The sequence below is a fragment of the Triturus cristatus genome, unplaced genomic scaffold, assembly GCF_964204655.1.
Source record: "Triturus cristatus unplaced genomic scaffold, aTriCri1.1 SCAFFOLD_336, whole genome shotgun sequence".
Lineage (NCBI taxonomy): Eukaryota > Metazoa > Chordata > Amphibia > Caudata > Salamandridae > Triturus > Triturus cristatus.
In genome coordinates this window covers 17,959-34,672 of record NW_028187415.1, presented here as the reverse complement: position 1 = coordinate 34,672, position 16,714 = coordinate 17,959, and the positions used below count along the sequence as shown (strand labels likewise).

At 50.1% G+C, this 16,714-nt stretch overlaps 1 protein-coding gene across 1 annotated transcript in view; it reads right to left on the bottom strand.

Moving 5' to 3' along the window:
* The window catches only part of LOC146771172 (phosphoenolpyruvate carboxykinase [GTP], mitochondrial-like), a gene marked incomplete at its 5' end in the record, with an annotated part of 36,409 nt that overhangs the window by 7,283 nt on the left and 12,412 nt on the right, over nucleotides 1-16,714 (bottom strand). The window contains one exon of the mRNA XM_085640329.1: nucleotides 14,862-14,957. Within this exon, the coding sequence (XP_085496455.1) occupies nucleotides 14,862-14,957 (96 nt within the window). The remainder of the gene's footprint in view (nucleotides 1-14,861; nucleotides 14,958-16,714) is intronic.

Sequence of the window (16,714 nt, the reverse complement as noted above, 5' to 3'; positions counted from 1 at the left end):
AGCAACTAGGACGAGTGTCAGTGAGTGTTGTCTGAGTTTGCGTGCCACCAGCGGTATCAATGGTGCTGGGGGAAAAGCGTACGCAAATCTGCCGGACCAGTTCATCCATATCGCATTGCCCTGCGACTGCGGATGTGGGAACCTGGCGGCAAAGCTTTGGCATTTTGCGTTTTCGCTTGTGGCGAATAGGTCTATCTCTGGGTGACCCCACTGTTGGAAGTACGGTTGGAGTACTGACGGATGTAGCTCCCACTCGTGCATCTGGTGGCTGTGTCTGCTGAGCAGGTCCGCCATCTGGTTGTCCTTGCCGGGGAGGTGTTCCGCCATGAGGAATATGTTCCTCTGCATGGCCCACTTCCACATGCTCTGAGCCAGATGAGACAACTGTGGAGAGTGTGTTCCTCCCTGCTTCTTTATATAGTACATGGCAGTCATGTTGTCCGTCCGGATCAACACGACTTTGTTGCACAAGTGTACTTTGAATGCTTTCATTGCCAGGAAGATTGCCATCAGTTCTAGAAGGTTGATGTGCATCTTCTTTTGCTGTATTGTCCATAGTCCCTGCACTGTGTAATTGAGTACATGAGCTCCCCATCCCTGGAGAGACGCGTCCGCTGTCAGTATTATTTGTGGAACAGGCTCTTGGAACGGTCGGCCCTTGCAAAGGTTTTGTGGATTCCACCAATGCAGAGAGTTGTATGCCCGACCGCTCACCAACACTAGGTCTTTTAGTTGTCCTTGAGCCTGATTCCATTGACGTGCTAAGCACTCCTGAAGCGGGCGCATATGTAGTCTCGCGTGTGGGACTATGAAAATGCAGGAGGCCATCATGCCTATCAGCTGCATGAACACTCGCGCGGGAAGGGAGTGTTGGGGTTTGAACTTGGAAATCAGCATTTGCATGCTGTTGATTCTCACTAAATTTGGCTGAGCTGTGGCTGCCAGAGTATCTATGGTCGCACCTAGGTACTGTTGTACGTGTGCGGGTTGGAGATGTGATTTCGGGTAATTTAGTGAGAAACCCAGACTGTGAAGGAGGTGAATGGTGCGGGACATGTGGCTGGCACATTGCTGGGCTGACTTTGCCTGAACAAGCCAGTCGTCCAGGTAAGGGTAGACGTGTATGTGTTGCCTCCTTAGATGTGCAGCCACAGTAGCTAGGCACTTTGTGAAAACTCTGGGTGCGGTTGTCACGCCGAAGGGAAGGACTTTGAATTGGTAGTGCTGTCCATGAATAGTGAACCTGAGATATTTTCTGTGTGAGGGGTGAATGGGTATGTGGAAATACGCATCTTTGAGGTCCAGTGTGGCCAGGAAGTCTCCCTGTTTGAGCAGCGGGAGGACTTGTTGTAGGGGGAGCATGTAGAAATGCTCGGAGAGAATGTAGCGGTTGAGGGGTCTCAGGTCTAGTATAGGTCTGAGTGACCCGTCCTTTTTTTGGGATTAAGAAGTACAGGGAGTACACCCCCGTACCTTGCTCGCGGACGGGCACGACCTCTATTGCGCCTTTTTCCAGCATACTTAGCACTTCCTGCTGTAATAGCGCTAAGTGCTCTGAGGACATAGGACGGTGTTTTGGTGGTATGGTGGGTGGAGTGGAGGTTAATTCTAGGCAGTAACCGTGTTTGATAATATCTTTGACCCACCTGTCCGTGGTGATGGAGTTCCACGTGGACAGGAACCTTTGTAGCCTTCCCCCGACAGGTGTTGTGTGGTCGGGAGGAAGGGAGAGGGCGTCACTGTTTGTTCTTGGGGGAGGACCTGGTATTGCCGTATCCGCGTCCTCTACCCTTTGTGCTGGAGCCACGATATCCACCCCGGGTGTTTTTATCGTAAGTACTTTGTGTGTTGCCCTTGTTGAAGGTTTGCTGTGACCCCTGTCCTCTACCTGCTCCTCTATTTCCGGGGTGACGAAAGGAGCCACTCCGAAAGGACTGTGTTTGGAGAGCCCCCATGGACTTTGCAGTGTCTGTGTCCTTTTTAATTTTTTCTAGGGTGGTGTCAACCTCCGGTCCGAACAAGTAGTCGGGGTTGACCGGCTGATTGAGGATGTTATTTTGAACCTCAGGTTTGAATCCGGAGATTCGTAGCCAGGCAAGTCGTCGTAACATGACGCTGGTATTTATTGCTCTAGCAGCTGTATCTGCGGCATCCAGTGCACACTTAATGGATGCGTTTGTGAGGAGTTGTCCCTCCCTGATGAGGATCTCTGCTCCCTCTTTGTATTGGTCAGGGAGATGTTGGAGTAGGGTTTCTAATGTGTCATAGTGGGAGCGATCGTAGCGAGCTAGGAGCGCCTGGGTATTGGCAATACGCCATATATTAGCTGCCTGTGCTGCAACCCGTTTGCCGGAGGTCTCTAGCACCTTGGACTCCTTTGTTAAATGGTAGCGGCAGTTTCAGTCGATAACCTTCCAAGTATTTGCCCGGCGATAATCGCCTCTCATACCACTCGATAATTTACCAATAAAAGAGGCAGGCGCCGGAGACTGGAAGGCAGGAAACAAGGTTTTATTCCGTCGGAGCAGAACACATCAGATCAGACAGCAAGGTATCGTCACGAGGTGCTCTACCCGCATCTCTGAGACCTGGTCTCTTATACACTGGTTTATTGCTTTATTACACATTGTACATTCTTGAGATTCTTTTGAAGTACGGGGGAATATCCCCTGGAGCCCCGGTTCAGATCCGATCCCACACATAGATACAGCAGAAGTTCCCACCCTACCCGCAGTGGGAGATGGCTATCGCGCAGCAGGGAATTCCGCTAATTTCCGGGGTGTGTGCAACTGGCCGGGTCTCAGGGGGTAGGGGCTTTGATCTACTGTAATCCCTTTGATGTGGGGTGTTTCCCTTACAGTAGGGGCAGTAAACTGCATCCGCAGGGCTAGGTGATGGCCTGGGACCAGTTCAGACAATGGGGCGCAGAGGAAGGGGGTTATCAAAGGAGAGGCATGACCATGTATGGGTTGTCGGTTGGAAGTGGTTCCGTAGCAGGGTCGCGCAGAAGGAGAGGGTTTATGGCCTGTATGAGAGAGCGGGGGTGGCCGGCGCGCGGGGGATGCTTGCAGCGCCAAGGGAAAACGCTGGCGGTCGAGAGTGAGCGGAGAGAGCGGGGTGCCTAAAATGGCGGCCGTGCATTCGTTGCGCGTGGTGCTGGGGAGGGGCAAGATGGCGCAGATAATGTTCAGTTTGCGAGCTAAATTTCCACAGTCCTCCCTTTTAACATATCTCGCCAGCTTGTCCGGCCAATATTCGCCTTTGTTAGCCTTTCAGTTACAGTCTCGTCAATGTTCGTCACACATTTAAAGATACAGAGTCTTTAGGGTAGGCAGGAGTAATCTGACACATTTGTACATTGTCTCATACAGTTTGATGAAGCAGGCGAGGAGGAAGTACATTCAAAGTTACAGTATAGTTGTGTACATGGCTGGTGTTGTATGAATGTTACTATACAAAGTTACATTTTCTTAACTACTCAGTGTACAGTCGGAAGTGATTGATGCAACATCATGAAAACTTGATAAGAAGATAGTTAATATAATAAGGTGGTTGGGAGAGGATTTTCAACTTTGACATGGGTTCTTCTTTCCAGTGTCCTTGTTTATAAAGAGCTATCACTGGTAAGCTCTCATTGTTGTTCTTCTTTCGTTGGCACTGTTGAGCACCGGCGGTGGAACTAAGGTCCAGCTCAAATCCGATTTCTTCACGTGGCAGGGTGTGACCACTCACTGTTCTTTGATCACAGTCCTGTTCCTTAACACAGTTCACCACAGGTACTTTTGAGACAGGGTGCCGGCCTTTTGTTCCTCGGTAGTAGGTCAAAGTCATAGTCCAAATGAAAGAGGAAGAGAGAATGGGGTGGCATGGGATCAGATCAAAAATGCGGACCAAGGAGAGCAGAATCTTTTCAGCACTGGGCCCATCAATCGGGCCCGACGGGTTAAGACTTCAGGCACGCTGGTCAGTGAGCAGGGGCCTCGATGTAGCCCTTCGCGCTCATCGTTCTGATAATGGTGCCTCGTCTCACGCTCTTGTTGTTTCGTCGCTTCCCCCTTGGTCGATGTCATAGATGTTTTATGATCCGCAGCCAGACTGTGCGTCACATCCGACCCCTCTCTTCCGACGGCTGCAGGTTATCCTTGAATAGGTTATAAGAAACGAAAGTCTTAGAGATCTTGGCAGGGAAGACATTTACATACTTTATTCTCTCTCCCAACCACCGAGTAGTTGCGGAAATGCTCTTATCTGTTACTATATGATTGGTGTCTATTAACTCTGATGTTAAGGTGCGTGTTACTAATCTATTAATTACTGCTGTGGTGCAGGGTTCTGTGGGTGTCCCTGTCCATCGTCTGGCCTTCTAGGTGTCAGTTTCTGCGCCCTATAATGCAAGGTTTGGTAATACCTGTAAGTGCGAGGTGCTATGGTCATGCGTTCACGAGCATCCTTTTCATACAGTAGGTGACCCTTTATCAGTTTAAAACAGGGGCCATCAGCTGTTTTATTCGGGATACTTCTGAGACGGCTAGTATAGGGCTGGAGTTATCTTTGGGAGAACAGGGTGCTTTAGACATTTTATTCCGGGCCAATTGGTCAGGGGTAATTCTGGGTGGTGGAGATGGTGTCCGTTAAGAACAAAAACCCACTGACATATAGTCCCCGTGTTGTGGGTCAGATTGGGAGACATCAGTCGTCTTACCTGTCCTTTCCTTCTCAGCCGATTAGGCTTAATGTTTGTAAAAAGGAGAGGTAGTAACGTGGTAAAGTATGGTCGTTTTTGTTTCTATCAATTTGTTCGAACACCACAGTGTTCAGGCCAATTATACACTCACCAAAGAGGTGTATGTCGTTAATTTATTCAAGAAGAAAGAGGGCAAGAAAGAGCCTTTTGCGAGGGAGGGGGAGAGAGAGAGAGAGAGAGAGAGAGAGAGAGAGAGAGAGAGAGAGAGAGAGAGATGGGTAAGATAATAGGTCACTTGGTGCACACACAACATGGAGTAGCATGGGTCTGTTCCATGTAAGAAAACACAAGCGGGGAAAAGACATAAATTCGATGATCACGTACACACAAATGCCGGATAGGGTGTGACAGTACATGTGTCAAGACGGAGACTCAGGGCTGCGTCGAGCACGGGGACCTCTCCTTCCCTGTCCTCTATTCCTATGCATGCTGCGTACCTTCAGTATTTTGTAGTTCATCCTATGGGTTGTCTGACCCTTTATTCTCCTCCCTTTGATCGGTGGACGCACACTTCAATCATACAATGACGCTCTCTTCAAGTGATCCGAACATGAAATGCATACACATTCATATCGTATAATCGTAGTACACACGCACAATCATATCATACAGTTTTTCATGTTCTCAATGGTGGTCTGTAATTTTACACACTGTCTCACAACGTTTGTCTATGTTTTCCCTGATGTTGAACTTGGTGCGGTCCATGTCCACTCCATTCTTCAGTCGGAACTTCGTCGTGACCTATAGAGGGGAAATAAGAGGGGAGGGGAGGTGCAGTATTCAAAATACCCCAGCGCGTGCAGACACGAAAGGTTCTACCTACCATGTACCAGGCTAGCCGTAGGGTTGGGTAATACCACGGACCCATTATTCTTTAGTTTGAGGCAAAGATGCTCTAGTTCATTCATCTCCTAAATTCGCGTTCCCTGGTCGTGCAGGTATTTCTCAATTGGTCGTGTATCATGGTGCAGGATACCATACCTTGCATGCGACATATACCTTAAGTTATAGTTCATTATTGATTTGACAATTCTCGGAAAAAGGGCAGGCGTGATTGGTACAAATTTCGTTAAACAAAAAGATTTTTAGGCAAATTGTGTCTGTATTATCTGTATGCCTTCGCTTAGGAGTAACAATCATTTATTGAAAAGAAAAACCTTCAACAACCTAGATGATTAGTCATGACACTGATTTCGTAATTCCTTTTTAAGAAGCCCTTTATTTAAAACAATGTCAGTATGGAAATACGGGCCTACAGCCGCCATAGACCGGCCACAGTGTGAGGGGCGTCGAGCAACATGAGCAACACTGGATTAACATGAAAAAAAAAAAAAAAATCGGTTCCCCCCTTTCCCCCACCATCATGTGTGAAAGCATCGCATACAGATATATATATCTCTTTTTAACACAAATGTCACGTGACTGGAACGCCACAAGGAGTTGTAGGCCACTCCTACATCAGCGCCATCTTGGGGTGGGGTCGGGCCAGTGCACAGTCTAAGTCTTTCCATGAATTAGCTGCCGAACCAGAATTCCTTTCGGTAGTTCGAGAACTTTCGTTAGCGTCAACTTTGCGTCAGCATGGCGTCACTGCAACCTTGTAGCAATGCCATGGTTCGTTCTCAGGGCGGGGCAGCAGGCGGGTTCTTCCGCCGACACTCTACTTTCTCACTGCACCAAGCGGAGGCAAGGTGGCTGCCGCCCGGGGGGGGGGCAAAAAGAGCAATGGCGGTGGTTTTGTCCTTACCGGAAGTCCGCAGGAGTCGAATGTCGAATGACTCCAACCAATTCTGCAAGGCTGAGGGGAGCGTTCTGTCAAGAGTGGGGCCCATGCCCTAGCAAACAAGCTTTCGAGTCCAGAATTGTCTCACGGTGGGCCAGGCCTGGAACCGGAGGGGTCAGCCGCCGGAGTTCAATGGCAGCAGTAGCAGCAGCTCTTCGGTACAGTCACCGGAGAGGAGCCAGCAGCAGTAACAGCAGCAGTTCGGGTGGTGCTGCCACCGGAGTGGCATCAGTTGCAGCGACAACAGCAGTCCGGAGGACATCATCATCGGAGTGGGCCCCTACTTACTTGGCTGCGGGGGCCCACTCCCCGCGTCGGGTGTTAGCGGCAGTCCTGGTGAACCCTGTCCTTGGGTGGTTGCCTGGCGGCCGCGTGCAGGGGTGCCGGCTCAGCCGAACGGCGAATGAAGTGGCTGGGCGCAACCCAGCTGGCCGACGTGTGAAAGGTGTGGCTTGGGGTGCCCTCATCTGCTGGCGAGCCTCCACCTGGGGAGGTGGGGGAGGTCCGTCCGCGTCGCCTCCCCCCGCCAGGGCACCCTCCGTTATTGAAAGAAGAAGTGACTGGGAAGACCCGCACAGCGTGCCAGGGTGAAATTCAGCAGGCCGATGAAAAAGATGGCTAGGTGCAGCTTAGCTGGCCGGTGAGTGGAAGACGGTTGGGGTGCCTGGCAAGCCTCCACCTGGGGAGGTGGGGGAGGTCCGTCCGCGTCGCCTCCCCCCGCCAGGGCACCAGCCCTCCGGCGCTTCGTATAGCCTCCGGCCTATTCGCACAATCGGCCGCCACTGATGTCAAGGGATTCCTGCATGGCTTTTATAGCCCAAAATCAACTAAAAAGGACCGCCCAAAACAGGCCAATGTTGCAACTTCGAGGAAGGAGAGGCGAGGACGGTGTCACGTGGACGAAAATGCTTTGGGATGCAGGTCGCAGCAGACTGTCATGTAAATAGTTGTTTAAAACATGTTCTAACCTGTTCATTTTTGCCGGAATGTTGTTATACTTATAATTTATTAAAAATGTTTGACCATACTATTTTGCTGGAGCGTTGTACGTATCAGCGATCTGGTTAGCGTATTCGGCGTTTGCTCGATTGCACGTGATCCTAATCAAGTGTGGTGACGTTGATGGTGGGTATCAACAAACTTCCGGTTGTGTCTATTGGGGTCCCTATTTTTGTTCAGTTCCAAAAGGACCGGGCACTGGGATTTCCAGTGTCCGAACCCTCTACAGAACGCACATTGGTTCCCATCTAAGTCTCTCCGTCCGTTGTAGGGTGTAGGTGTATGGTCTCTAGGGGGTAGCTTTCTAGGGGCGGTTGGTTGGTAGTTCTCCTTCGGGGATTCCCTTCCTATTGTCACCCCTTGCAATTGTGCTATCATCACCCTCTCCTTTAATTCCTTTTTCTTCTTCTCTGACGCCCTATCGTTCTCGTTTTTCTGGTTTTCGTAGTATTGGGCCATCTGGAGAATTGCTGCGGGTTTGGAGGCTGCCCAACTACTCTCGCTGGTCTGTAGTTTCTGGGAAACTTCTGGCGACAGACCCTTTACATAATTCTGGACAAAGAGGTGGTGTCCGGTTGCGGTGGTCATGTCTTGGCCACTGTAGTCGGAAAACACAGTCTCGAATCGGGAGAAGTATTCAGACACGTCTTCCTGGGGTTTCTGGCGGCAAGCCGTCACTATCGACCAGTCTACCTTTCTTTCAGGGATTAGAGTCTTCAACTTTTGTACAATCTTATCTGGGAGCTCTAGGATGGCTTTCGGGGGTTTCTGTCCTGGTTCTCGCTGTTTATCTATGGTATCGAGTTGTACCCAGGTATATCCGAACGGCTCAGCGTGGTCAACTTTCCGGATTTGTTTCCACACATCAGCCGGCAGACATAGCCCAAAGAACAAGTCGATATCTGCTAACGTCATTATCGTTGAGCCTAAGGCTGTACCTAATTCAGTGTAGAAGGCAGTCGGGTTCTTTCTCAAGTCGGGTAGGGTCTTTCTAAAGGTCAAAATATCTTGCCGGTCCCACGGCTGGTAGACCCAGTTATATACAACCCTTCCCTTCGCATCTTGGTGGTTGATGTCGTCGTGTGTTCCCTGACCCCGTGGGGGGACCCAGTAGGGGGCAGCTTCTTTAATGGGCATCATGGCATCGGCCCTTCCTCCCTGGGGTTTAGTTGCTATGGGGGTTTCTGTTTCGGTTGTTTGTCCATGTTCTTTAAGATGTCGGTAGACCTCGAGTGTACGAGTGAAGAGGTTCGCTACATCGCCCTCTCTTTCTTCCCCGATGTCTATCTTTCTATATAGGGCCGCTAAGCCTTCGGGACCTTTATCGTGGTACCTATCCTCATATGCATTCAGGGCGTGATAACAGAGCCGTACGACAAAGTGTCGTCTGCGGTTGTCGGCATACGATTTATACACATCCGTTATATACTCCTCACTTTCTTTTCGCTCCACCAGCGTCCCTACTATCCTATCGATTCCTGCTCGTTCATCCTTGGTTAATCGATTCATTCTGGTGGAATCGTTCTTTCTCATCTCATGGTCATCTAGCGTTATAGCCGACGTTGGGTTCAGTACAAGAGGCTCAGCCGGCGCGGAGGCCGTGAGGGCCGAGGCCCCTGTACTGCCTTCGTTCGTGTTCGGGGGTTGTGGGTGTTGCACTACTGGTTGGGAGGGTGCATACGGAGGGGGCATGTAAATGGTCGGGGGACCTAACAGTAATTCGTCATTCGTTTGCTGCTTGGAGGACAACACAGGGTAGAGCAAAGAAGGGGTCCTAACAGCGTACTGGCCTGAGGTTTCGGGCTCCTGTCTTAGTTTAGTTTCCCTTCTCTCCTTTATGTCTTCTTCTAACTTTTTAGCGGCAAGGTGAGCTGCCTTTCGTAATTCCTTTTCTGCTTTTACTTCTTCCCTCTTTTTCCGTTGCGTCGCTTCTTTGCGCCACATGCCAATACTGTCAAGCATAGTAGGCGTCGTCTTATTGCTACGCAGAGCTACTTCTAGCGCTTCTATCTTGCGGTCGTCGAAGGATCCCATCAGTGGCCACTGACTTTCGGGCTCCTTCTTGGTATATTTATGCCACAGCTTGCTATAAGCCACGGCGACTAGTCCATATTTAGTGAACATGTCCTTATTAGGGGTGCCTTCCAGTGGAGCCGGGTGGTTCACCTCTAATAAGCGGTCCGGGCAGAACCAACTACCAATCAGTGGGGAGAAGATAGGCATGACGGGTTTCAACGGGGACAAAAGTCAGCACTACCTATCTTTTCACTGCTTGCAAAGACTAGACAGAATATCTCTATTCCTCGTTATTTGTAAGCAGAGAATACCTCCAAAGAACCAATATCGAACAACTAGTGTTCGGACAATCAATCAATCAATCAATGGGGAGATAAAGATAGGCACGACGGGTTTCAATGGGGACAAAAGTCTGCGTTACCTACCCTTCACTATTTGCAAAGACTAGACAGAATATTCCTATTCTACGTTATTTGCAAACAGAGAATATCTCAAAAAGCACTATTCTTCAAAACAATCAATGTTCGGACAATCAATCAATGGGGAGATAAAGATAGGCACGACGGGTTTCAATGGGGACAAAAGTCTGCGTTACCTACCCTTCACTATCTGCAAAGGGAGAGAGAGAGAGTATTTCTACTCCTCCCCGTTTGTAGACAGCGAATATCTCAAAAAGAACAATCAATGAGCAATACTAGTATTCAAACAATCAATCAATTATTTCGCACTTTTGTCGTGTTTCACGACCTTACCCGGACCGCATGGACAGTTTCTCGTCTTCCGCCTCCAGCGCCCGATCGTCCTCTATTCTCCGTATTTGCCGCGGCACTCCTGATGGTTCCCAGTCAGGACCGTAGATCACTCGAGAGAGGTCTGCTCGGAACCAGTGAAGTTCGGATGATCGGCTGCCAGACGAGGGTCTATTGGGCAGGAGCTCTCCCGATCGTTGCAGTCGTTCACTCTGTCGTCGGGACCTCTCCCACTGGATCCACGTGTCGCTGATGGGCCCCACGTTTGGGACGCCAATTGTTAAATGGTAGCGGCAGTTTCAGTCGATAACCTTCCAAGTATTTGCCCGGCGATAATCGCCTCTCATACCACTCGATAATTTACCAATAAAAGAGGCAGGCGCCGGAGACTGGAAGGCAGGAAACAAGGTTTTATTCCGTCGGAGCAGAACACATCAGATCAGACAGCAAGGTATCGTCACGAGGTGCTCTACCCGCATCTCTGAGACCTGGTCTCTTATACACTGGTTTATTGCTTTATTACACATTGTACATTCTTGAGATTCTTTTGAAGTACGGGGGAATATCCCCTGGAGCCCCGGTTCAGATCCGATCCCACACATAGATACAGCAGAAGTTCCCACCCTACCCGCAGTGGGAGATGGCTATCGCGCAGCAGGGAATTCCGCTAATTTCCGGGGTGTGTGCAACTGGCCGGGTCTCAGGGGGTAGGGGCTTTGATCTACTGTAATCCCTTTGATGTGGGGTGTTTCCCTTACAGTAGGGGCAGTAAACTGCATCCGCAGGGCTAGGTGATGGCCTGGGACCAGTTCAGACAATGGGGCGCAGAGGAAGGGGGTTATCAAAGGAGAGGCATGACCATGTATGGGTTGTCGGTTGGAAGTGGTTCCGTAGCAGGGTCGCGCAGAAGGAGAGGGTTTATGGCCTGTATGAGAGAGCGGGGGTGGCCGGCGCGCGGGGGATGCTTGCAGCGCCAAGGGAAAACGCTGGCGGTCGAGAGTGAGCGGAGAGAGCGGGGTGCCTAAAATGGCGGCCGTGCATTCGTTGCGCGTGGTGCTGGGGAGGGGCAAGATGGCGCAGATAATGTTCAGTTTGCGAGCTAAATTTCCACACCTTGTCCGGGGGAGGAGCTTCGCCAGTAGTCTGTGAGTGCGCCCTTTTGCGAGCATTGGCGACTACAATGGAATCTAGAGGCAACCCGTCCTCTAATGTACGTAGGGTCCACAGGCGCCGACCTATATTTTTTGTCGATCCTGGGGTTTATTACTCTTGCCCTAGTGGGTTCTTTGAAAATGTCCTTTGCTGGTTTAAGGACACCTTTCAGCATGGGTAGAGTTTTGATATTCCTTTCTGAGGATGCGAAAGTATCCATTAGAAAATCGTCCTCGATTGTGTCAGAGTGGAGTGGCACACCATGATTGGCCGCAGCACGTTCAATGAGGGCGTTGAATGCGGCAGTGTCCTCTGTGGGAGACGTTTTTGCGCCATATAGCTGCGTGTCCTGTGTATCCATAGGCGCACCCGGGTCTACAGGGTCATCCCAAGCCTGGTCAGGGTCCTGTTGGCCTTCAGGGTCCATCTCTCTGGGGTAGGGGACATCGTCACCCATGTAGTCCTCCAAAGCATCTGTTTCGGAGGGTGTCGGAGAGAAGGGCTGTGGATCTAGGTAGGAGGTATGGAGACGTTCATAAAGAACTGGTACCGAATCCGCTGGCAGCTTTTTCTTTAACGGGATCCGGTAGGAGTCCAAAGGCTGCTCGGAAGATATTCTCCGCTTCTGGAGCATAAGTCTGCCGGTGTCGGCATCGATGATGTGGGACGGTGACGTCTCCGTAGGAGAACGTTCAGCAGGTGTGATCCTAGTTTGGGTGACACGTGTCCTGATCTCAAACAATTTGGGTGCCGTGGATGGTGGCAGTCCAAAAGTGATATTGGGTATTGCTGGAGAAGCTTTGTGAGCTTTTTTCGGCTCGGAGCCCGACGTGTCCTGGAGGGTTGCTTTTTCCTTGATGCGTTGCAAGGACGCTGCAACTTGTCGACCCTGGAACGCCGACAGTTCTTTGGCGCCGAGCGGTTCTGCAGAGGCAGGCGTGGACTTCTTCGGGGCCACGGGGTCATCGAGTCGAGGAGAGGTAGTAGCTGTCGACGACGTCGATGATTGGGCCTTCGGTGCTGCTTTCGGAGCGATGTGCGACGCAGCGGCCATTTTGACCTTTGTGGCCGGAGCCGAGTGTTTCGGTGCCGGGGGCCGAGGCGGCTTGGCGGTACCGATGGCCTTTTTCCGTGTGTCGGTGCCGACGTCGGCTGCTGCGAGTTCGGCACCGAAGTCCCGTTTGGTGCGGTCGGTGCCGACGGGTTTGGCTGGCGTCGAAGGTGTAGAGGGCTTCGATCCGACCAGTGTCACTTTCAGTTTCGGTTTCTGTGGAACCGATACGACTTTCGGTTTCGTTCTCGAGGAAGGGAAACTAGTCATTTTGGGCACTAATGGCTGTCGCTGAATGTCCGAGGCCGGGCCAGATGGCGGGGCCGAAGAACTGCGGGATAGGTCTTGGGTAAGGCCCGAAGGCGATCCCTCGACCGGAGCCATTGACTGACGCACTGGGGCATCCTCCGTCTGTACGGGTAGGCCTTGCTCGTCACCGGAGCTACTTTCTTCGGCCCCTAAGGCCTCATCGTAGTCTCCTACCTCGGTGTCGGCTTCTTCTCTGTGAAAGAGTTGTTCTTCGACGTCTTCCGATCCGGAATCGTGTTCGGAAGCAGGGCTGGAGGGTAGGTTCTCCACGCCTTCCACATCTTCGTCCTCGGCGCTGAAGATGTTGGTCGGGGCCGGTGCCGCTTGCTGCGCTTCAAGTCTCGCCGCTCGTCGATTCCGGAGAGTCTTCTTGGATCGGAATCGGGCACAGGCCATACATGTGGATTCGTCGTGATCCGGTGAAAGGCATTTGTTGCACACCGGGTGGACGTCGACATGGGGATATTTCGCATTGCAAACAGGACACCGCTTGAATGGTGTCCTCGATTCCATCGTCGATGTAGGGTCGATGGTCGGATACGATGCGAAAAAGTTGTTGCTGAAGTCAGTAAACTAACAAGTAACTGTCGATACCGATCGGGAACAGTACCGACGCAAACTAAAGGCCTTTTGGCCTGAAAAAAGTTTTTCCTAACTTGAGTCAAGATAAGCACATCCGAACCCAATGGCGGAAAAAAACAATCTGAGGATGGAGAGGATGCCCATGCGCACTGTGGTCCAGGGGAGGAGTCACCTATCTCAGGATACTTCGAAGACTCTTCCAGGACAACAACATGCAAACATCCGGACCCAACACTAGGTGGCGATCTATGCACAGATATGAATTCAGCAGCCCACATGCCTCGAACACTGTGTTCTACCTAAATTCATGGAGGTCTTACTTTTAGATAACAAGGACCCTCACCCACTAAGAATGAGTGCTTCATCCTCTGGTCCTGCTCCTCGTTGAGCAAGTCCCAACAGGCTTGAAAGATGGAGCGCTTAGTGGATGGGTTGCCTAGGCGATATGTAGAAAGGGCTTGTAAGAGGTGACTGAGGATCACCTGGAGATAAACAGTAGTTTATTTATAACTTTTTTGCTACCTTCGCCAAGGTTAAAAAGTTGAGTCCGACATGATGAAATAAAGTAGTCCTATGTTCTCCGTACTGGTCAATGAGTTTCTGCCTAGTGTTGCCTCTATAGGTCGGTAGCATTTGTTAGCTCAAAGGGAGTAATATGTAAGCCCCAATCAAAATCTTGTCCTTAATCTAGATATGTGTAAAGTTTTGAAAAATAGAGAGAAAAAAGTGTACAAATGACAAACTACAGTGAGAAAGGCAATAGAGAGCGTTTATACTAAACTGTTTGTTGCATCGCCTCTATAGACCCTAGTGGTCTGTAGTTCATGCATCATGAGGAGCAAGGGCCTGGTGAAATCCTAACAGTCGGACAGTCGTTACAGGTTACACAGGCAAGTAACCCCTGAATTGCAGGCTCATGACCTCAGAAGGGTTTATCTTTAGCCATGGCATCTCAAGGGTTTGGCCTTTCACCATTCAATCCCACCACTTTGTAGAGCGACTGCATCTCTAAAACTGATTGTATGCCTACCATGCTGAAAATGCCCAACAGCCTCTTGTACGTCCCTCATCTAGAGACCTAGCTCATGTCCAGTAATGGATGTAACTACTATACAGCCCTTACACGTGTCCGGTTACGTAGAGGTCAAACACATACACACCCCATCTTAGGTTAACGCTGCTGATCTGCTTTTTTTTATTTTTTACACAATACTAGGCAGACCCTACTACTCACAGTGAAGCCATGATGGGCAAGGATCCTGCATCTCAGACCTCACTGGGTAAGGTCTCTGCCAAGCTACTTTCGGACCACAATGAGTGGGCTGGCATACCTCTAACCTTGAAAGGCACTTAACACTTGGCATCCACTTCTCAAAGGCCCCATGTTGGGTGACTCTCCCCATGCTTCTGCCAAACAAGTCGATGGAGGCATTCCCACAGCTGTCAAATGCAGATTGGGTTTGGCACAGGTCTTACCTTTATGTTCAGCTGCTGCCGTGGACTCTGATCGCATAGCGGCACCGACAAACACCCCGTGACGCCAGCTGAACGACTCGTACACCAAAGGCACTCCTAGAAGTGAAAGATGGCAGAGGTCACAACACCGTAAAGAAACTGATGGGGTTTCAAGGGGTAAGGCGGGAGGCCTGAGAGTTAGGCGGTGACCTTTAAGTGGTACCTCACAGCAAACCTCGAAGCTACTGCTCCACAATAAAAATGCCACTGTCAGATATGCTGCGTTTAATAACTGGGCTACATTGAGTTTCAAGCATGTGCAGAACAAGATGAAGTCATCACAGACTGAAACTGATCATGGGACCTGCTGAATGTTTCCCAGATACCCAAATAGTGCCCCAGGTGTTTTCACTACTTAAGGCATTTCCAAAAGCAAGATTCAACAGGTCCTGAGGCTCCAGGGTGGACTTCCCTGAGATTCACAGGGATCATTTTAAGCAGCAAGGTAAGGGGACCCACAACATGACTTGGAATACAAATAATGGAAAGATTACTTCTGCAGTTTAGATGAGGTCATAACCTGATTCATGTGCGATGTGACATGGGAGACAGAGACAATGGAGGGAGGGCCATGTTAAATAAGTGGTGCGCCTCAAGATAACCAGCTCACCACAAATCCCATTTATAAAACCATAATTGGAAGATTGTGGGCAAAGATATGGGGGTGGGGCTTGCATGTGGGAAGTAAAGATCCACCCCACATGGGTATTCACTGAGGGGAAAAGCTACTGAAGTAAACAGCCAAGTATTGAGAGTGAGAGCCAAGTGATGAGAGAGGCTATGAGCAGTAAATACCTGCCCCCATGGAGCTATGTATGGGTGAATGGCTGTGGATATTAAATAACCAGCCCTGCGGGCTAATAATTGTGGTGACTGTCTACAGGTAATAAATTCCCACTCCTCAGTAGTGGCTCCTGGTGGGAGTGCTGCGGGGTGGTGAGGCGGGACGGGGGAGGGGCAGGGTAGGGGGTAGTAAACCACGGAATACGGCCAAATTGAGGTAAGTACATAAATAGATAAAACTAATTACATTACGCACATTTGGCGTTGCGGCGTGCGCAATGTGATTTGTTTTATTTATTTATTAATGTACTTACCTCCGTTCGGCCGTATTCTGTGGTTTTCTACCCCCTCCGCCCCGCCTCACCGCTCCGCAGCACTCCCACCAGGAGCCGCTACTGCCACTCCTGGGTGGTAATAATGGAGCTGAAATGCTGTGGGCTGTGCATTCTAATCCCGAAGGATGTATAATGGTGATATAAATGATGGGAAAAGCAATAGGAAGAATATACCCTCTAAGATTTTAATGGACATTTAAAAAACGCCATGACCCCGCATTTTATTGAATAATAGTATGCACTGAAAAGAAACACTGGAGGTGAAAACTATCTTCTATAAACACCCCCTGAGGAAGATCGTAATGGAGGTGAAGACCTAGGAGCAGTAAATCCCAAGGCCTGGTGTATAAATGGAGGTGAAAGTTTCCAGGGGAGAGGAGTTGGCCTAACGGCTAGGGCGGTCGACCTCGAATCTGGGGAACTGGGTTCGAGTCTCGGCAATGACGCTGAACACCCTGTGATTCTGGGCGAATCACTTAATCTCCCTTTGCCTAACAAAAATGTAATGCAATTGGTGCTCATGTAGAGTGCTTCGATACCCGATTCGGGTCAAGTTCGGGCTATATAAAACTCTGTAAAGTAAAAATTTTAAAAACAGGCAGTGAAGCCTCAGGCCCAGAGTACAAACGAGGAAAAAGGGAAAAAAAAGGCTAAGATCAATGAAATTCCAAGCCTGGTGTTAGCAATGGTGGCTAT